The sequence below is a fragment of the Balaenoptera physalus genome (genome assembly GCF_965194825.1).
Source record: "Balaenoptera physalus genome assembly, chromosome: 13".
Lineage (NCBI taxonomy): Eukaryota > Metazoa > Chordata > Mammalia > Artiodactyla > Balaenopteridae > Balaenoptera > Balaenoptera physalus.
The window spans coordinates 9,241,589-9,262,890 of record NC_138892.1 but is presented as its reverse complement, the minus strand read 5'-3'; the positions used below and the strand labels follow the sequence as shown (position 1 = coordinate 9,262,890).

The window sequence follows — 21,302 nt, the reverse complement described above, 5'->3', positions numbered from 1 at the left end:
CAGCGACTGAAGTTAATTACAGGCTGTGGCAGGAGAGTGACAGAGGTTTGGGGAGGCAGGAAGGAGCAGGGCTGGGGCGAGGAGGGTCTGAGGGGAAGGCGGGAGGGAAGGCAGTATCCCAAGTTGAGCAAGGGCCGGGGATGGGAAGGAGTTCGTTGCCAAGGAAACCAGGTCAGTCTTCCATCAGGCAAGAGGTACTCCCCGCCCCCTGCACTGGATGGGGTCTGGCTAAGGGTCTGGCCTCCATAGCTACATCTGAGCTCAGGGCAAGGGCTTTGAAATTGAGGGGCCAGGGCTTTCATTTGAGGACCCTCAAGAATCCTTGGGTGTCAGAGTGGGCAGTGCCTAGAGAGATTTACTTAATCACAACAGACATTTACTGAACTCCTCCTAGTGCCTGTCCCTGTCAGGGCTGTGAATGTAACCCCCCGTCCCCCTGGAATGTCGGTTCTAGTTGTGGATAAAGACCATGAGCATGTCAGCAAGATAACTTGTGAATGACCCAGGCCCTCAGGCCCCTTCGAGCTCTGGCCCCCCTGGTTCTAGGACTCTAGGTGGCTTGGGAGGGGTGGCTGAACATCAGTCGGCTGTGTTCTAAGACTGGGCGGGAACCAGTCAGGAAGCAGGAGGGTGTTAGTGGGGAGAGCGGCCTGGCCGGGGGAGCCCGCTCATCTGGGCCCAAGCAGTGCCCCTGAGGCCCTGCCCAAGGCTGGTGGCTGCAGGAGACCTTCTGCCTGGACAGGCCCGAGGAGGCTGAGCCCCACCCCGCCTGGTGCAGGGACCGGGGAGGGCCTAGGCACAGACGTGCCTGAGTCTGGTCACGAGTTGTAACGCAGCCACAGGAGAGGAGAGAAGGGCAGGGTGTCCAGCCAATCTCAGCCACGCTGGGCGGGCCCTCTGCAGGCTTCAGCTCCAGGGCTCGGACAGAGATGGAGGGGCCGTGGGTTGCGGAGACGAAGGGTGGTCAGAGAAGGGAGGCAAAGACAGTCAGAGGGAGGTGGTCAGAGACAGAGCGGCTGGGGTAGTCCGGAGATGGCCCGCCAGCTGGGCCTCTGGGGACCTCTCCCTTTCTGGGTCTGAGGGCAACTCTCAGGCTGGGGCAAGGTGGTGGGGCGTCCTGGCAGGCGGTGGCTTGGTGGGGTTTAGGTTCCCTGGTGGATTTGGCATGTGTGGCCCTGTCTGTTGTGAGAGGGGTAGGCTGGCTCCAAGGTCTCCAAGGTCTTTGAAAATGTGGGCCTTGACCCATCAGGGGAGGCACCTGGAGGGAAATGGGGTGGCCCTGTGTCTGTGGTGGGTGGCGCACCACGGTCCCCCAACCGTTTCATCCTTGACTTGGCGCGCACGTGGTTTGAATGTATCAGCATGCTGGTGATCCTGCTGAACTGCGTGACACTTGGCATGTACCAGCCGTGCGACGACATGGACTGCCTGTCCGACCGCTGCAAGATCCTACAGGTGAGGCCGGCTGCCATGCCCCGCCCCTCCTGCCATGCCCCGCCCATTCATGCCATGCCCTGCCCCACCCTGCCCAGCCACATCTTCACCACCTGGCCTGCCCTCTCTCTTGTCCTCTTCTTCCTCACTCCCAGCTGGTCTTACCTGTTTCCCTTCCATCCTCTCTATCTCGAGGTCTCTGCCCTAGTCCACACCCCCTTTATCTCCCACCACCAGCTTCCTCCTGTTCTCCCCACCCCTACCCCCTATCCAGTAAAGCACAGGTGACCGGACACTCCCTGCAGAAAGCCTGCCCTTTGCTCCCAGTGCTCATGGAATAAAGGCCCAGCTCCATAACTCTATCTATGCCTCTAGGGGTGGCCTCCTGGACCTCTCCTGTTCTCATCTCACCGAGGTTCCAGATGGAGGCCTGACGTTTGGTCCCTGTGGCACATGTACACCCATAGTGCAGGGTGTTAGGTTTATACCCATTTTACAGATGTGGAAACATCCAATTCTGTCTCCCTGAGAAAGTCAGATTCCTCCTGGGAGGAATTGCCCTCTACTTCCTGTGTTCCCACAGGACTCAGTGGTTCCCAAGCAGCCCAAGGCCTCAGGTTCCCTTGGGGCACTAGTTAAAGATCTAGACCCCTGACCCATCCCAAACCTGCAGAATTAGAATCTCTGGGGAGGGTCTGGGGTCCAAGTGGGTAACATGCTCCTCAGTGAGCCCCAGGGCCCTGGGTAGAGCTAGAACCACTTAGCCTCAGTGGGTACTAGGCTGGCTTCCCTACCAGGTGGTGAGTTTACCGAGCACTCACCTCTGTGTCCCCAACACCCAGACTATGTGCTGCCCACAGAAGGGGCTCAGCGCCCATTTGTTGAATTGACTGTAGCCCTCATTGATCCTGGGAAGAGGAATTCCACCCAGGCCCCATCCTCAGGAAATACACACTCACCTGAGCCCATGACTAGGGACATATTTGGGGCCTCCTTTCTGAGTGGAAGAAGGCAGCACCGAGACCTGTGCCCACTGGGGGTGTCAGGCCTGTTTTGAGAAAGCTGCTTCCATGCAGGTTTTGGAGTCAGATAGACCTGAGTGTCATTTCTGGTCTGCCATTCACTGCTGTGTGACCTGTGGCAAGTTGCTTAAACAATCTGAGCTCCAGTTTCCTCATCTGTAAAATGGGAGCATTCATGGGGTCCTTGTGAGAATTGAAGAGGTCAAATATCTAGCCCAGTGCATGGCGATTATCAGGGAGACCCCCTTTGCCCCACTCCCATCTGGGTCCCTTGTCATTATGCTTGCTTTTAGGGAACAAATAGAGTGGGCTGGATGACCCTGGGCAAGCTCATTCCCCATTCTGGGCCTCAGTCTCCTCATCTGTGAAATGACTCCATTGGACGAGGATCTCTGAGGTTCTCTCCCTGCCTAGGAGAAGAAGTTTCCAGGTCTTTCCCTGGCCCCTCGTGTCCGTGCCCATGTTCCCACCTCACACCGTGGCTCTGACCCTGGGTCCTGCTCCAGAACCTCATGCTGTCCCTTGCTTCTTGCCTTCCTCCTGCCCCTGCAGGTCTTTGATGACTTCATCTTTGTCTTCTTTGCCATGGAAATGGTGCTCAAGATGGTGGCCCTGGGCATTTTTGGCAAGAAGTGCTACCTTGGGGACACATGGAACCGACTGGATTTCTTCATTGTCATGGCAGGGTAGGTAGACCGTATCAGACAGATCCTAGCCTCTGGTACATGCCAGACATCATTTGACTAATCCCTGGGGCTTCTTGGTAATATTGAAGAAGCTGTGTGGTATTGTCTGGGTCCTTCCTGGATGCCTGCAAAGGAAGGAATTATGTCCCTTCCCTGAATGGCCTGGACAGACAGACGTTCATACCTCCCCATTCCGGTAAATCGTGTGTCTTCCTGCACTGTCAGCTGATACTGGGTCTGTTTTATACTAACTATGACCTTGAGAAAGCCACCTAACCTCTCTAAGCCTCAGTTTCCTCATCTGTGAAATGGAGATAATTTAACGAATAGTAGCTACATCAAAGTGAACACCCAATAAATGTTAGCTATTATTATATAAAATATTTATTTGTTTATTTGGCTGTGCACATGGGAGCTCCGTTGCTGTGTGTGGGATCTTTAGTTGTGGCATGCGGGATCTAGTTCCCTGACCAGGGATCGAACCTGGGCCCCCTGCACTGGGAGCATGGAGTCTTAACCACTGGACCACCAGGGAAATCCCAGCTATTATTATTATTATTATCAATCTGGATCACTTGGCAAGCCAGAGATCCAGCACAGACTCAAGTACTGTCTGACTCCAAACTGTGGTTATTTCTGCCAAGACTTAAGCTACAGTCAGAGAGAGACCAGGTGACAACTCAGCTTGTTTGGAGCATTTTGGACTCTGCTCTGTGCCTTGTCCTTGCTTTCCTGGGTCAAACCAGGCTGGTGGCCCATTCACACATTCATCCAACAGCCTGGGGTTGACTGAGCTCCTACTAAGTGTCAGCGCTGTCCTCGATGTGGGGTGTGGAGGATGGCAAATCCAGACATAGGCCTTGTCCTTCCCAACTACCGTCTGGAAAGAGGCATCCAGCAGCCACATGGGTGAACGTGCCCCACGCTGAGACCAGAGCTCTGGGGAAGTGTTATGATTTTCTGAGAGCATTTCTGGGCCAGGCTGGGGGCTCGGGAGCTTGAGGACTTGCCTGAGGAGGTGACACACACACAAGAGCTGAAGGACGAGCAGGTGTTAACCATGCCCAGTAATGGTCAAGAGGTGAGAGGGGGGAGACAAAAAGGCTGGAGGCCCACGAGTGTGTGTGTGTGAGTGTATACACGTGTCAGTATCTGTGAGAGCATGTACATTGGCATATGTGTGCGTGCCAGCATACGTGTGTGATGCCCTTGAGAAGGGGCAGGGAGGGTGACCAGGCACAAGGCTGAGATGGGGAGTTGGTATCCCCAAGTATATGCTGAATTCCACAGATGAGTCCTGAAGGGCAGTGGTTCGCTCACTGGTGTTCTTTAAAATGTGGCAGCTCTTCTGAGTATCCTTCCCTAAGAGCTGTATTCAGTTTCACAACCACATTATCAGCGATGATTTAGACCAAACTAGAAGTTAATGCTGGGGTCCCTATGCTGGGAGCTGTGTCACCCCTTTGTCAAATTCTCCATTCTCATTCTCATTTCGGTTTGGCTGGAGGACATCCTTAAGTAGATTTTTTAAAAAAGAAAAGGTGCTTGGATAGTGTCATTTTTCAGTCTTGCCTGTCTGAACATATATTCCTTTGATCTTTGTGGGTGAAGGGCAGTTTTTGTCTGTACTGTTCTAGAGTCATAGTTTTTCTCCCTCAGAACCCTGCCCATGATACCAGCCAAATCGACACCATAGTACTGCAGCTGAGGCCACTATAGATCTGGTTCTTTTTTCTTGGGAGACAGCCTGCTTTTTCCTTGCTAGAAGCTTGTAGGTTTTCTCCTCACCTTCAGAATTCAGAGATTTCACAAGGGCAGGTGTAAGTGAAGAACTGCTCCCTGTGGGGCCTTTTGGAACTCAAGACTCATGTATTCCTTCAAGTCAGAAAAAAAATCTTCTGTATCTTCTTTGGTGATTGCCCATTCTTCTCTGCTCTCTCCTGGAATTCCCAGTAAATGGTTATTTCCCTCCTCTATTCTCTGCATTTTTCCTCATTTCTCTCACAGATTTCATCTGTACTTGGAGAGAATTCCTTGACTTGGCCTTCTGAATCACTAACGATGTCCTTTTCTCTATTTACCGCCCTTAATGGAAGCGTTCCTCTCCTCTGTGTCTTTTTAATTCCCAGGATCGCTTCTGGCTCTTGAATTTATTTTTCAGAGCAGCTTATTTTTATGGACGCATTATTCACTCATATCTCTTTATAGATACAAATCAGCCTTCTTAAAAGTCCTTTCCTGATCCTGAAGTCAAAGTGTAATTTCCAAAAAGTTAAAAAAAAATTACCCTCACACAAATCTTAGAAGGAACATGTATCAGATTTATTCCACTCATTAATGAGGAACCAGCAGGATGGTAATCAGCAGAATTAGGAAGACAGGCACTGGAGAAAAAATATGGGGATAAGAGGCCGTTAGAATCAAAGCTGGTTAACAGCCTTATAAGGTCATAAGACATAACCTTTGGGGTTATCTTTTATATTGGGCAGGAATCACTTACATGTTTGATAGAATTCACCTGTGAAGCCATCTGGTCCTGGACTTTTGTTTGTTGGAAGATTTTAAATCACAGTTTCAATTTCATTACTTGTGATTGGTCTGTTCATATTTTCTATTTCTTCCTGGTTCAGTCTTGGAAGGTTATACCATTCTAAGAATTTGTCCGTTTCTTCCAGGTTGTCCATTCTATTGGCATAGAGTTCCTTGTAGTAGTCTCTTAGGATGCTTTGTATTTCTGCGTTGTCTGTTGTAACTTCTCCTTTTTCATTTCTAATTTTATTGATTTGAGTTCTCTCCCTCTTTTTCTTGATGAGTCTGGCTAATGGTTTATCAATTTTGTTTATCTTCTCAAAGAACCAGCTTTTAGTTTTATTGATCTTTGCTATTGCTTTCTTTGTTTCTATTTCATTTATTTCTGCTCTGATCTTTATGATTTCTTTCCTTCTGCTAACTTTGGGTTTTTTTTTTTTTTTAACATCTTTATTGAAGTATAATTGCCTTACAATGTTGTGTTAGCTTCTGCTTTATAACAAAGTGAATCAGTTATACATATACAATATGTTCCCATTTCTCTTCCCTCTTGCATCTCCCTCCCTCCCACCCTCCCCATCCCATCCCTCTAGGTTGTCACAAAGCACCGAGCTGATCTCCCTGTGCTATGTGGCTGCTTCCCACTAGTTATCTGTTTTACATTTGGTAGTGTATATATGTCCATGACACTCTCTTACACTGTCACATCTCACCCCACCCCCTCCCCATATCCTCAAGTCCATTCTCTAGTAGGTCTGTGTCTTTATTCCCGTCTTGCCACTAGGTTCTTCATGGCCTTTTTTTTTTTTTTTTTTCCCTTAGATTCCGTATATATGTGTTTGCATACTGTATTTGTTTTTCTCTTTCTGACTTACTTCACTCTGTATGACAGACTCTAACTCCATCCACCTCATAACTTTGGGTTTTGTTTGTTCTTCTTTCTCTAGTTCCTTTAGGTGTAAGGTTAGATTGTTTATTTAAGATTTTTCTTGTTTCTTGAGGTAGGCTTGTATAGCTATAAAACTCCCTCTTAGAACTGCTTTTGCTGCATCCCATAGGTTTTGGATCGTCGTGTTTTCATTGTCATTTGTCTCTAGGTATTTTTTGATTTCCTCTTTGATTTCTTCAGTGATCTCTTGCTTATTTAGTAACGTATTGTTTAGCCTCCATGTGTTTGTGTTTTTTACGTTTTTTCCCCTGTAACTGATTTCTAATCTCATAGCGTTGTGGTCAGAAAAGATGCTTGATATGATTTCAATTTTCTTAAATTTACTGAGGCTTGATTTGTGACCCAAGATGTGATCTATCCTGGAGAATGTTTGTGCGGGTTTGAGAAGAAAGTGTAATCTGCTGTTTTTGGATGGAATGTCCCGTAAATATCAATTAAATCTATCTGGTCTATTGTGTCATTTAAAGCTTCTGTTTCCTTATTTATTTTCATTTTGGATGATCTGTCCATTGGTTTAAGTGAGGTGTTAAAGTCCCCCACTATTATTGTGTTAGTGTCGATTTCCTATTTTATAGCTGTTAGCAGTTGCCTTATATATTGAGGTGCTCCTATGTTGGGTGCATATATATTTATAATTGTTATATCTTCTTCTTGGATTGATCCCTTGATCATTATGTAGTGTCCTTCCTTGTCTCTTGTAACATTCTTTATTTTAAAGTCTATTTTATCTGATATGAGTATTGCTACTCCAGCTTTCTTTTGATTTCCATTTGCATGGAATATCTTTTTCCATCCCCTCACTTTCAGTCTGTATGTGTCCCTAGGTCTGAAGTGGGTCTCTTGTAGACAGCATATATATGGGTCTTGTTTTTGTATCCATTCAGCAAGCCTGTGTCTTTTGGTTGGAGCATTTAATCCATTCACGTTTAAGGTAATTATTGATATGTATGTTCCTATGACCATTTTCTTAATTGTTTTGGGTTTGTTTTTGTAGGTCCTTTTCTTCTCTTGTGTTTCGCACTTAGAGAAGTTCCTTTAGCATTTGTTGTAGAGCTGGTTTGGTGGTGCTGAATTCTCTTAGCTTTTGCTTGTCTGTAAAGCTGTTGATTTCTCCATCGAATCTGAATGAGATCCTTGCCAGGTAGAGTAATCTTGGTTGTAGGTTCTTCCCTTTCATCACTTTAAGTATATCATGCCACTCCCTTCTGGCTTGTAGAGTTTCTGCTGAGAAATCAGCTGTTAACCTTATGGGAGTTCCCTTGTATGTTATTTGTCGTTTTTCCCTTGCTGCTTTCAATATTTTGTCTTTAATTTTTGCCAATTTGATTACTATGTGTCTCGGAGTGTTTCTCCTTGGGTTTATCCTGTATGGGACTCGCTGCGCTTCCTGGACTTGGGTGGCTATTTCCTTTCCCATGTTAGGGAAGTTTTCCACTATAATCTCTTCAAATATTTTCTCGGGTCCTTTCTCTCTCTCTTCTCCTTCTGGGACCCCTATAATGCGAACGTTGTTGCATTTAGTGTTGTCCCAGAGGTCTCTTAGGCTGTCTTCATTTCTTTTCATTCTTTTTTCTTTATTCTGTTCCGCAGCAGTGAATTCCACCATTCTGTCTTCCAGATCACTTACCCGTTCTTCTGCCTCAGTTATTCTGCTATTGATTCCTTCTAGTGTAGTTTTCATTTCAGTTATTGTATTGGTCATCTCTGTTTGTTTGTTCTTTAATTCTTCTAGGTCTTTGTTAAACATTTCTTGCATCTTCTCGATCTTTGCCTCCATTCTTTTTCCGAGGTCCTGGATCATCTTCACTATCATTATTCTGAATTCTTTTTCTGGAAGGTTGCCTATCTCCACTTGATTTAGTTGTTTTTCTGGGGTTTTATCCTGTTCCTTCATCTGGTACGTAGCCCTCTGCCTTTTCATCTTGTCTATCTATCTGTGAATGTGGTTTTTGTTCCACAGGCTGCAGGATTGTAGTTCTTCTTGCTTCTGCTGTCTGCCCTCTCAGAAATCACTTACAAATATTTCCGAGTTTACATGTAATTGCACAGCAGCCAGACTGTTAATTAATGGTAAAGCATGAATCAAACAAAGGTATATTCCCCTAGATGATGAAATAATCCTTAGATAGGTCTGTTAAATAATGCTCCAAAAGACATTGTGAGAAATACTGCCCTCCCTTTGCTGTATTTCCACATTTTAGGATAATTTTTCTTAACTCCTGTTTCAGGGAAGTCATTTTTTTTTTTTTAAGTCAGTACTGCATGATTTATTTATTTATTTATTTTGGCTGTGCTGGGTCTTCCTTGCTGTGCACGGCTTTCTCTAGTTGCAGTGAGCAGGGGCTACTCCTCGTTGCGGTGCACGGGCTTCTCATTGCGGTGGCTTCTCTTGTCACGGAGCACAGCCTCTAGGCACACGGGCTTCAGTAGTTGCAGCACATGGGCTCAGTAGTTGTGGCACACAGGCCCCAGAACGCACGGGCTTCAGTAGTTGTGGTGCGTGGGCTCAGTAATTGTGGCTTGCGGGCTCTAGAGCTTGGGCTCAGTTGCCCCGCGGCATGTGGGATCTTCCCGGACCAGGAATCGAACCCACGTCCCCTGCATTGGAAGGCGGATTTTTAACCATTGGACCGCCAGGGAGGTGCCCCCACTCTGCCCTTTTGACTTGAAGAGTCTCCTCTATTGCTTAGTGATTTCCCCCTCACTGTCTGCTCATATTTATAAATAAAGACGCTGAAGATCTAAGCTGAGCAGAGTGAGGTGCTGGCCTGGCTTCAGCATTGTGGCGAGGTCTCCATCTGATGTCTTCTCTTGGTCCTTGGGGTGGGGTCCACAGGCCAGCATCCTCCTAGGAGTCAGCGAGGGCTGGGTGCATATGGAGTCTCCTAGGGCCCCATGCTTGGTTTAATGCTCTGCTTTCACCATTTTGAAATTCTTAATACGTTTTGAACAAGCGGCCCTACGTTTTCACTTAGCTCTGGGCCCCACAAATTACGTAGCCAGTCCTGGCTTAGGGGGTGGGTTCAATGAAGACATTTTGTGAGTCATGAACAGCCCCGTGTGGGATGCTGGGAACTCTGGTGACCCAGACCTACCCCTGTCCTGGGTCCTTCCTGTCCTTTGTGCCTACGGATGGTGTGGGTGCAGAGGGCAGGATGGGAAGCCACAAGCCTGGACTCCAGAGCCCAACCCCCCGCCCAGTCCCACCCAAGCTCGCAGCTATAAATGTCCTGTTTCCCGAGTAACCGGCCTGCCATCCCGAGGATGTTTTCTTCCTTCCTGCTCCTCCTCTTCCCCAAATTACTGGCTCCCTCTTCAAGTGATGGAGGAGACAGAACCTCTGTACTGGAAGGTTCCTTAGAGGTCAGAGCCTTCACCTCCACATCCATTCGGTCCCTGCTTGTGTGCTGCCACTGGGGGCAACTCACAAGGCAGTCGATTGCAAACTGGGACAGCCTAATGTGCTAGGAAGTTCTTTCACGAAGCTGAAATTTGTCTTCCTGTAGCTCCCACCTGATGGGACCATTCATTCACAAAATCAGCATTTATTGAGCACCTACTACACGCCAGGTGCTGTGCAGTGGGGACACGAGAGGAACAAGACAGATGCTGTTGTGATTTCATGGAGCTCCCGATTTAGAAAATGGATATAAAACAGATAATAAAGTTCCAAATAACTTCTAAATTGGGACCAATGTTGTTGGAAAGAAGTATAGAAGGGCCATGAGGACGTGGAATGGGGGCCTGATTTAGATGGAGGGGGAGGGTTAGTGTACGGCTTCCTGAGGAAGAGAGGCCGGGCGGGGGGCGGGGGGGCAGGGGTGTGTGCAAGAGCTGACCAGGCAGGGGGTGGGGGAGGGTGTCTGTCTGAGCCCAGGGATCTGGGGCATGGATGGGTGCTGAGAGATGAAGCCAGAGACGGGGGCAGGGGCCTGATCGCACAGAGAGGCCTGGAGCGCATGGGCAGGTGCCTCCCGACAGACTTATGACAGCCTTCACAAATTGGAAGGCGGCCCATATCCTCCCTGAGTCTCCCCAGCACCTCCCACCATTTGTCAAAGGACAGGTGGGTGGCCTCAGCTGCTGGACATATTTCAGGCTGTCTTGGTCCCTGGCTGGGGAGCAGGACCCCAGCTTTCCAATGATGACTTATGGGGGAGAGAAGGGACTGCCCTTGCCCCAGGGTCATGTGGGATCATGGTGACCTGTGAGGGGCTGTGCTACCTACCACCCCTAGGTCGTGTTCACTTTCCAAGCCAGGTCTCTCCCACCCTGGAACTAAACACAGTTGATTTTTTTTTTGAAACCACAAATACCAAACTTTGCATTTATTGTTATTAATTTCATCTTATAGTGATATCTTGGAGTCTTGATTCAGTCACTCATTTCATTTACTTCCTGTGCTTGATCAGCCCAGGACAGTGAGCCCTGTGGCACCTCACTAGAGACTCTCTTCCAGTGTGTGACAAAGCCCCACTAATCCATGGGTAATAGTTGAACCGACCTCACTGTCTTGTTTAAGCTATGCTTTTCTGCCTTAGTCCATTAGGAGGCCGTGAAATATTGAATGACATTCTTGTTGAACTTGAGATTTTCTTTATCTGTATATCTCCCTTGCTGTATCAAGCTGGTAATGCTACCGCCTCCCCTAACCAACAACATGAACTGGCCGTTGACGTCTGTGGGGAGGGGCCTGGGTGCTTCTGTTAAAACCTTCCCCAAGAATTCTGATGACTGGTGTCTGTGGTGGGGTTGAGCCAGGGCTCTAGGACTGGGCTGTAGGGACCTTTCCAGAATGAGGCTGAGCCAGAGCCCTTGCCAAGGGCATGGCTGGTGTGGGCCCCGCCTTGGAAGAGTGCAGGCAACAGTAGTGGCCTTGAGTCTGATGTCCCTTGAAAGCTTCTGACTATGATGGTATCCTGGAAAGGAACTCGGTGTAGAAACTGGAGCAGCTGAGGGCTGAGCGTGAGCAGATCAGGAGTGGGCAACCTCCCAATCCTCAAACATATGTGCAGCCTGGTACCCCTTCTTAGTGCTCCTCAAAATTCAGAGAGTGACAGGATTACTGGGGCACATGTTAAAATATAGATTCTTGGGCCTCACCCAAGGGATCTAGACCCAGCAGGTACGGAGGGCCTAGGAATCTGCATTACATGCAAATGCCCAGGTGGCCCTGATGCAAGTGGGTCTAGTTCATTTGACCCTCACAGAGCCCCTCACTGGGAGTGCTTCAAGTGGAGAGCACGATTCCCAGTCCTGGAAGCCGCAGGAAGGGGGAGAGGCATGGGGAGGGCTTCATCTCTGATCTGTGTCCAGGACCTGAATTAATGCTCATGACAAGCAGATGTGCTGTGTCAACGGAACAGTGGGGACTCCTTTTAAGACTTTCTATCATCGTTAATGATATTAACACAAATAGCGGTAACGTCTGGAACTCTGCGCCTTGGCCAGGGAGGGAGAAGGAGAGGCTGGACCAGGATCTATCCCACCCTGGAGACAGCTTCTCCCGAGAGTGCGTGGGGAACAGCTTCTCCAACCTGACTCTTACAGGCTCTCGGGAAACAAAATGTCAGTAAGAATTGTTCCTTATCCCTGGACTAGGGCTTTCTAGGAAGATCAGGCAGACGTGTCCCCTCTGTGGTTGCTTGCTGAGAGTTCCTGTTGTCCAAAGTGCCCCATCAGTGGGACTTTAAAAAGCAAAGGGAACTGAATTGAAAGGCATTATCCAGGTGATAAAAATAAGAGCATCTACTGTTTGCTGAGTACTCACCTTGGGCCCTATGCTGTGCGTTATCTGGCTTCATCTGCAGACTAGCTCTGCGAGGGAGGGACTCTGGTCAGTTCCATTTCACAGATGAGGCACGGGGACAGGGAGTGACCTGCCCGAGGTCATGGACTGGCAAGGGGCAGAGTCAGGAGTTGAACCCAGGCAGCTTGGCTCCATGGGCTGGGATCAAATCCTGGTTCTGTGTAACTTGCTGGGTGTATTTGTCAGGGATGCATTTGGCTGCAAGTCACAGAACATATGACCAACAGTGACTTGTGCAAATCCTGGGGTGTTTTGTCTGACATAACACGATGTTCTGAGGTCAGTGGTTACCAGTGATGGCTCTGTGATGTGGGGGCTGATGTCCTTGTGATTTTCCAGGTCTTTCTTTCATGGTCACAAGGTGGCTGTTGAAGCTGTGGGCATCGTGTCTGCACTGAAGGCAGGAAGGGTGAAGGGAGACAGGGCTATGCCAGCCGCGCCTGTCTACTTGGATCTGGAAAACAACATTTTCTTTTCTAGATCCTTCCCCTGTCCCAGCATGCTCGGCCAGAACTGGATCTCATGGCCATCCTTAGCTGCAGGGGAAGCTAGGAAAATAGAAAACATCATTGAATTTGGGTAAATCAACCAAGAATCGTTCCCTGGGGCCAGGCAAGATTGGAAGAAGAGAGAATGCGTATTGGGTGGGCAACTCTCCGAGTCTGCCACATGCCTCTCCTAGGGTCTGAGTTTCTTCGTCTGCTCTTGGCCAAAGCTGTGGCCCTACCATGTCTCCAAGTCCTGGTTGGAGCCTTGGGAGCACTACCTGGGCTGACTGTGGGTGCACATGATCTGTTGAGAAATCTAAAGTCAATTACCAACCTGTGTAAGCTCCACAGAGGCCCATGCCCGCCAGCAGACCCGCTGTGGTTACCAGCATCAGAGAGTCACCACTGGGCTGTTTCCAGAAGCCTTTGCTGCCGGCCTCCCTCCTGCAAGGCTCTGTGTGCATGATCTCTGGGTCAGGGAAGCACTCCACGTGTTAGCAGGCCCAGGGCAGCCTCCTGGCTCTGCCACTGACTTTACACCCTGCTTTATCCTGGGCTCTACAGGTCTGTCTGCTCCAAGGCCTGCGTGCTGCGGGGCAGGGCTGAGGCTGAGCCATCGACCTGGAGTCCCTGGAGCCTGGCCCTGAGCCAGCATGGCGGAGAGGCTCCATGACATGTTTGTTTTGTATCTTTGTGCCCAGTCACTGCAGAGCTGGGGGATCTGGGGCCATTTTCTTGTAGCCGAACTGGCCCTTGGGTGGGTGTGGACCTGGGAAGGTTCCAGGGAGAATCCTGGTGTGGATGATTTTTTATTTGCATATGGAGAAAAGTGGGAGGGAGGGAGAGAGTGATGATCACTGCTCTGGTCCGTTTCCATGGAAACAGGATGCTAGATGTCATGGGGGGCGGGGTAGGGGGTAAATCACCAGAGATTCTCAGGCTACAGGTTGACAAGCCAGACACTAGTCAATCATAAATCATTCAGAATTCTCTCAGTTATATGGACAGGAACCTGCCGAACCTTGTTCAAGGGAGTCTATCATCTCCTTTACTGAAAGTCGAGGGGTCTCTGACTTCAGGGCACGCTTAATCCAGAATCCTGAAAGATGTCACCAGGCAGTGTGTCCTCCTGTCCCACAGCTCTTCTCATTCCTCTGTGTCCACCTCCATCCCTGGCAGCTTTCCTCTCAGTGGGGTGATGGCGGCGGGCAGCCCTGAGTGCCCAGCCTCCTCCCTCTGGTTCAACAGAAAGACACCTTTGCTTTCTCAGCCACTCCAGCAAGGGCGGAACAGAGCCTCCTTGGCTTGGATTGGCATGTGCTCATCCCTGAACCAATCACTGTAGCCTAAATGCGGCAGCACTCTGATTGGCCAGACCTAGGTCAAGACCCTTCCCCTGGCGCCGGGTGTGGGGTCCACCTCTCTCATACCACGTGGCCTAAGAGTGGGGAGGATGGACTTGGAAAATCCCAGGACTGTTACCCTACAAGCGGAGAAGGGCGCTCTAGGTAGGCACAAACCACCGCTGCTTAGGTGGGTTACCAGAACTAAAGTTTCCTGACTGGGCTGGGCTCTCTTACATCCCCACAGTCCAGAGAGCTTGGGGGTGTTAACCTCATTTCCCAGATGGGGAAATGGAGGCTCAGAGAGGTTAGCAGCCTGCCTCAGGTCACACAGCCCGTATGGACCAGATCTGGGAGGTGCTCAGGTACAACCGTCCCCAGAGCTCATGCTCACTCACTATATGAAGGGTTTTACCTTTTCAGAGGCCAAAATATTCTAGTTGATCTCCCCTGGAGGACTTGGGCAGCCTCACCAGCTCTCAGAAGGATGTGGAGTGAGTCTCGGAAGAGGGACCTTTCCCTCAAGCTGTGGTAGAGCCAAAAGAATCTCTGTCTGGTTTCCAGCAGCTGCGCCCAACTACCGTGGTGCCAAGACTACCCTGGAGTAAGGGAGCTGAATTTTGTGGGAGGCTCATCAGGAGGCATATTTGGGATGTATGCTAAAAAATTATATATTGTTGTTTGCCTAAAGTTCAAACTTAACTGGGCATCCTGTATGTATCTGGCAATTCTACCCAGAGATAAAGTCACTGGAGTGTTGTCACCTGAGTGGAGCCTTGTCGAGAGAAGGTCCAGGGTCTTCTACTGCTGAGGTCCCCAAATTCTTTTGTGGCCCCCAGTTCCCCCTTTACTCTGAACTTGGCCTGAGTTGGTTTCAGCGCATCAGTTTCTTTGTCAAGCGGGCTAAAGAAACCCTGTTCTTCTGGTCTCATAGGATTTGTGTGAGGATATATGGGTAAAAATGACCCATAAATCATAAAACGCTGGCCAAAGTCAAGGGTTAATGTTATCACTCCCTAATTCTCTCTTTCCATTATTTCCTTCCTCTCTCCCTCCACTGAACACCTACTATGTGCTGGGTACCAGCATAGTAGCATAGGCTGGTGGTCTAGTTATCAAGCAACACAAGCCTGAGTCATCACAGAACTTCCTCCTGACAGATGATCTGCCATTTCCAGCATCTCAGCTTCCTTTCCATTAGCTACATCTTACATTACATTTTAAGAAAGCCCCCGTGGGTCCCTTGTAAAGATTGAGGAAACACCCTATTTTTATCAGCAACACACAAGAATCATCTCCTGGGAGGGGTATTTCCTGGAAAGATGTTAAGTCTCAGTCATTTTATGGTGCTTCTTGTCAGCTCCAAGCTTTTTTTTTTTCTGATCTTGTCCCTCAAGTTATTTGTTTGACAAGCTGGCAAGGGAGCTGCCTCCAAGCCAGGCCCTGGGCCAGGGGCTGGGGACTAGGACTAGCCCCTGAGGAACAGGGGCAACGACAGCACCCCTCAGGGCCAGAGGTGCCCTAGTAGAGGCACAGTGGGACCCAGAGCAGGAGAGTTCAATTCTGCCTGGGGGTGGGATCTGGACAGCCGGGAAGGGCGCTCCAGGTAGAGGGACTGGCAAGTGCAAAGGCACGTCGGCTGGAAACAGCATGGTGCACTCTGGGAAACTGAGATGGTGGGTGTCCCTGGACTGCAGGGCGAATGGTGGGCAGTGCTGAGGTCATGGTCAGAGAACTTCCGGAGGCCCTTACTGCCTGGGCTTTGCTCGGCAGGAGGTGGGATCCAGGGAAGGGTTTAAGCAGGCATCATGTGATTCGTGGGCCAGTGTGAACCGAGGCAGCGAATGAGGCTGTGATATGATAATAGCTGGGTCTTTCTTGTGCCAGGCCCTGTCCTAGGCACTGAACCCATATGTGAACGCATTTCAGCCTCCCCACACCCCCATGACGTCAATTCAGTGACTTGCCCAAGGTCACATACTAGCAGCAGAGCTGGGATTGGAACCCAGGCTCCATGCTCTAACCATTGGGCAGCACTGCCCCCACGGATGTTGGCTCTACTCCAAGCGCTGCTGATCCAGTTTACTGGTACTTACTGGCCACCTGGCCAGCTGTGGGAGGTGCTCACGCCTGGCCTGATGACTGATGAGGTGGGGAGGGGTCATGCAGAGCTCTTGGGTCCCCCACTACTCAGCTGGGTGACCTGGGCTCTGTCTGAGCCTCAGCTTCCTCATCAGCGTGGGGCGCCGTAATCCCACCGTGGGAAGGGGTGTGAAGTGCTTGGCACGTGGTGAGTGCTCCAGAAACCCCTCTGAATCAGCAGGACTCTGAGTTGCCAGTGACAGAAACCCAACTCAAATGACCCCCAAGGCCCAAAGGGCAGGTACTGGCTCACGTGCCTGGGAAGAATAGAGGGCAGCTCTTCGATTCGGGTGCAGCTGGAGGGAGTGCTCGAACCATATGGTCAGGATCCTGCTTCTCTCCAGTTCTGGCCTCAGCCTTCCTTTGTGTTGGCAAAACTCTCGGGCCACCACGGAGGCAAGATGGCCATTAGTGCCTCCGGGTTTCCTGGCGGTGGCTTAGCCGGGAAGAGCACCTCTTCCCTGCAGTCCCAGCTCAAGGGTGGTGGCCGGGGAATGGTTGTCCACTGGTTGACCAGGCCTGGGTCTCTGGGCCTGTCCCGGGAGCCAGGGGAACTGGGAGTGGGGCAGGGTGTCCCCTGAGCGGGAATCCGTGGGGAGGGCCCTGGAGAGCAGACGTCCGCCCCGCCTGCCCACCCCGGCACGGTCCCCACCTCAGCACGGCCACCTCCGAGCCCCTCTCCCCGGACGACATGGCACCCGGGAGCTGGGTGCAGTCAGCCTCCTTCTGGGGTGATGTCAGGACGAAAGTGCTCGCTTTAAAGCAAAATTACTTACCTAATTAGGCACTTGGGAGCTGGCAGGAGGCAGTGGGGGTTTTTGTTGATTTTTTTTTTAGACTTTTAGCACTGAAGCCGCACCATAAAGTAGCTGTGTAATTAGGGATTAATTTCTCACTCCCGCAAGTGATGTCTTACTTGGGGCCTAAGGGAAGTCAGCCAGGTGGTTATTCACCCACAGAGCGGCCCTCTTCACCCTCTTTCTTTTTGGAGGTGGGGGATGCTGCCTTAGCTTTCACCCAGCGGGGAGGAGGAGGAAGGAGGCGGAAGGTGGCTGCTTCTGTCACAGGCGTTCTTCATGCTGCATAGATTCCGGGCGCCGGCTCTGCGTGGCGGGGCGGGGGCGGGGTGCGTCTGAGGAGAGGGGTGCCCGGCCAGCATCCGGCCGGTCAGTCGATGGATAACGCCGCAGCCCCGCCCTCCTGGTCCACGTCTGAGGCACACCGCCCGTCGGGGTCCCTGCTGGCACTGCACCCCAGGGGAACCTGCTCCTGAACAGCCCCTCGCTGGCTTTTCCCTCTCCGCTGCTCTCTCTCTGTGCCTGCTGGGATCACCCCCAAATAAACGGCTGCTCCCACAACCTTGGCTGAGTCTGCTTTGGGGGAACCCAAACTAGACAGGAGGTGTGAACAGAGTGTGGAAGGAGCCAGAGCAGAGAGGGTTGAATTCAGCCTGCCGTGCAGGGAGGGCGTGAGCAGGGCTTCATGGAGGAGGGCGTCTTGAAGGACGAGAGTGAGGAGAACAGGCAACGCGCAAAGGGAAGGGGACAGAGAATCGCGTGCTTGGTGAGCTCGGTGGGCCTGGCCTGGTGCCCGAGGTGCATGGAGTAGGAGCAAGGGGTGGGGGGAGGGGGCCGAGGCCAGACCGCAGGGCCTTGAAGGGCAATGGGGAGCCATTGAGGGTTTAAGGCCAGGAGTGACACAGCTAGATTCGAGTTTTTTTTTTTTGGCTGCGTTGGGTCTTCATTGCTGTGCGCAGGCTTTCTCTAGTTGCGGCGAGCGGGGGCTACTCTTCATTGCGGTGCGTGGGCTTCTCATTGCGGTGGCTTCTCTTGTTGTGGAGCACGGGCTCTAGAGCACGTGGGCTTCAGTAGTTGTGGCACGAGGGCTCAGTAGTTGTGGCTCGCGGGCTCTAGAGCGCAGGCTCAGTAGTTGTGGCTCGCGGGCTCTAGAGCGCAGGCTCAGTAGTTGTGGCGCACGGGCTTAGTTGCTCCGCAGCACGTGGGATCTTCCAGGACCAGGTTTCGAATCTGTGTCCCCTGCATTGGCAGGCGGATTCTTAACCAGTGCGCCACCAAGGAAGTCCCTAGATTCGAGTTTTAGGAGGTTTGGACTAACCGAGGATGGGCTGTGTGGAGAGGAAGCAGGTGGCTGCTGCAGCTGTCAGCAGAGAGGCCTGGGTGCTGGAACTGTCAGCGACTGTCCCACGCGTTGGGCTTGTTGGTGCACGGTCACCGTCAGGACAGCGTGATCCCGGGGCAGAGACTTAAACCCGCAGTTCCTACCTCCCGGCTACTCGCTCAGCCCCTCTCTCCCCGTCCTCGTCCAATGTCCAGCTTTCTATCCTCTTCCCCTCAGGGAACGGGAACTCCTGGATTCCTCACTGCGCACCTGCTATTTGCTCTTTATCACTGAAAGCATTTCCAGCTGGTCTTGCTTCCCTAGACGGGAGATGCGGCTGCAGCAGGACACCCTCCCCCGCCACCCTGATGGGTTCATGAAATATAGAAGAGAGAGTTAGGACCTGGGAGAAACATTTAGGAACTGAGATCCCGCCAGCCATGTGGTGCAGCCAAAAAACAAACAAACAAACAGAACCCCCCAGAGCCAAGGTCGTTCATGCTGCTAAGAACTTAGGGACTCATCGCATTTCTCCTTTTGACTCAACTGCCAGGAAGCTCAGAGCTAAGATCTTGACACTAAATTCTCCCAGAAATTTCTCTTGAGGGCTTTTCAGTGGGGACCCTGAGGGCTGCAACTGATGAATTCTTAGGGGAATTTTTGCAGTAGAGGATCAGGTCGGAGGTGAAGGGAAGGGACTGGGTCACTGTGTCGCTCTGGGTCTGCCAGGCTGTGTCTGCTTAGTCCCCTTCAGAGATGGGGACAAGAGTCAGATCAGCCTCCCATGAGGTGGGGTCTAGGAGGCGTTCAGACCCTAAAGCTTACTAACTCTGGGTAACTGTGGGCCTCGGTGACACCCAGCCATAAGTTGTATCTCACTCAGGACCCAGAGGCCGCCCCCTCCAACCCCCAACACTTATTTTAGAGAAAGGAACGTGAACCTGAATCCTCACCACGGGGCCTGACTACACAGCGCATCTGTAGTTTCCCATTCTTGCCTCCCAGCCTATCCTGGGGCAGGGCCCATGGTGGGTGCCCCTCACTTAATTAGAACCAGTAGTCCCAGACGGTGGGCTATGGGTTCCTTGAGGGGGGATGGAGGGGGCACAGAGCCCGTGTGGCAGAGTGGGGCGGGAGAGTCAGGGACGAGGCAGGATTGTCCTGAGGGCTCCTGCAGCAGGCAGGCCCTGGTGTGGCTTGTAGCCGTGGGCCCGGCCTGGTCCAGGGCAGCAGGGAGAGGGATGAGGTGGGATCTGAGAAATGTAGAGGGGGCTCGAGCAGGTTAACGCAGGTAACACACACAAGAGGCCCTCAAAAACCATTCGCTTTTCTGTCCACCCATCGTCTGTGAAGCATCTATTTATTTCTGTGGTGAGACTTCACGGGATGGGAACAAATCCTGCGCTGGCACTTGATGGGTCTCGGCAGGTGTGCCCAGGGGCTCCTGGGACGTAGTACCTGGGTGGGTTCAGTCTGGCGTGGGCTGGGATCTCCCACCTCCAGCACACCCAGCAAAGCATAAAGCGAGCCCACTGGCAGGAGGGAGAGGACCAGGCAGAAGGAAGAGGGTCTGTGTTTGAGAGGCTGGGGCCTGGGGTAGGGGCTGCCTGCCATGGGGTGGCTCTCCTAGGCCTGCTGTGTGTGTGCGTGCGCACGTGTGCGTGTGTGCGCCAGCGTGAGAGCCTGTTTGTGGGCCCGTGTGTGCTGCCCCCGCAGTGCCTCCATCACACACATCTCCCTGGCTGCCTGGAGAGCTCTTTCTACCAAATACGAAAATGACAGTTTGGCTCACCCACGCGCGGAATCCTTACGTCGCTCCACGCCCTCGGCGCCCCCTTCCCAGATCACCCCCTGCCCCTGGGCGCCTCAGCCCTCACCCTCTCTGTCTGGCTGCTGCCCCCCTGCCCCCCCCACCGCCCCCTCCTCTGGACCCCTGGTCTCCGTCTCCTGTTCTTAGGTCTCTGTCACCTTTTTTGTCACGTCCCTTCATCTGAATTTGGGCTCTGGTAGGAGTGAGTGTGGATGAGGGTGTCCAAGGAGTGAGTGTGTATGTGTGTGCGCACCAATGGTTGTGTGCAGACGTTTGACTTTGTGTTGCATATGTGTGTGTGAAAAAGGAGAGAGAGAGAGAGAGAGAGAGAGCACACGAACATGGGAGCCGGAGCCTGTGCCCCAGAAAGCTGGGGGATGGATGGAGGCATTTCAGGCAAACGGAGCTTTCACTCAATTACTCTTCAAGCAGCGGGAGGGGGCGATGGCTCCACAACATCGGGCAGGTTTGCATGGTGTGCAGGAAAAGCCTTCACTTCCCGCTGATGGTGGTGATAGGCGGAGCTGGCGGCAGTGCCGGAGTCCCAGGGTGGGGGGCCCAGGTCCGGTGACTGGGACGTCTGGGGTCAGGCTGGGGCTGCAGGCCCCTGGGACCTGTTTTTCAGAGGGGGAAACGGGGGGCAGGTAGCAACTGAGCAGGAAGGATCTGACGGACGTGCAGGAAACTACAGAGGGGACACCGGAGATCTGCCTCCCCTGGAGATCTGGGGAGGCCTCCTGGAGGAGGCAGACTGGAAGGGGAGGGGGACCTGTTTGGTGAGGCCCCGAGGATGAGAACCAGGGCAGTGGTGAGGGCTCCAGTGCTGTCTTTGCTTTTCGGTCTCTCCCCTGCCTGAGTGCGGACGCCTGAGGGTAGGGGCTGGTCTGAGTCATTCTTGGGTCCGTAGCACCTAGACTGGCCTGGTTCATCATGGACACAGGTGTGGAGAAACTTCCAGGACTCCAGGGGCAT

At 51.7% G+C, this 21,302-nt stretch overlaps 1 protein-coding gene across 3 annotated transcripts in view; it reads left to right on the top strand.

The window, feature by feature from the left end:
* CACNA1I (calcium voltage-gated channel subunit alpha1 I) overlaps positions 1–21,302 on the top strand; it is a 118,402-nt gene that overhangs the window by 27,000 nt on the left and 70,100 nt on the right. For 2 of the 3 annotated variants that reach the window (XM_082420566.1, XM_082420565.1), the window contains exons 1-2: positions 1,348–1,455; positions 3,009–3,142. In XM_082420566.1, coding sequence (XP_082276692.1) covers positions 1,363–1,455; positions 3,009–3,142 — 227 coding nt within the window. In that variant the 5' untranslated portion in view covers positions 1,348–1,362. Of the gene's footprint in view, positions 1–1,332; positions 1,456–3,008; positions 3,143–21,302 lie in introns of those variants that run through there. The other variant, XM_082420567.1, reaches the window with a different exon arrangement.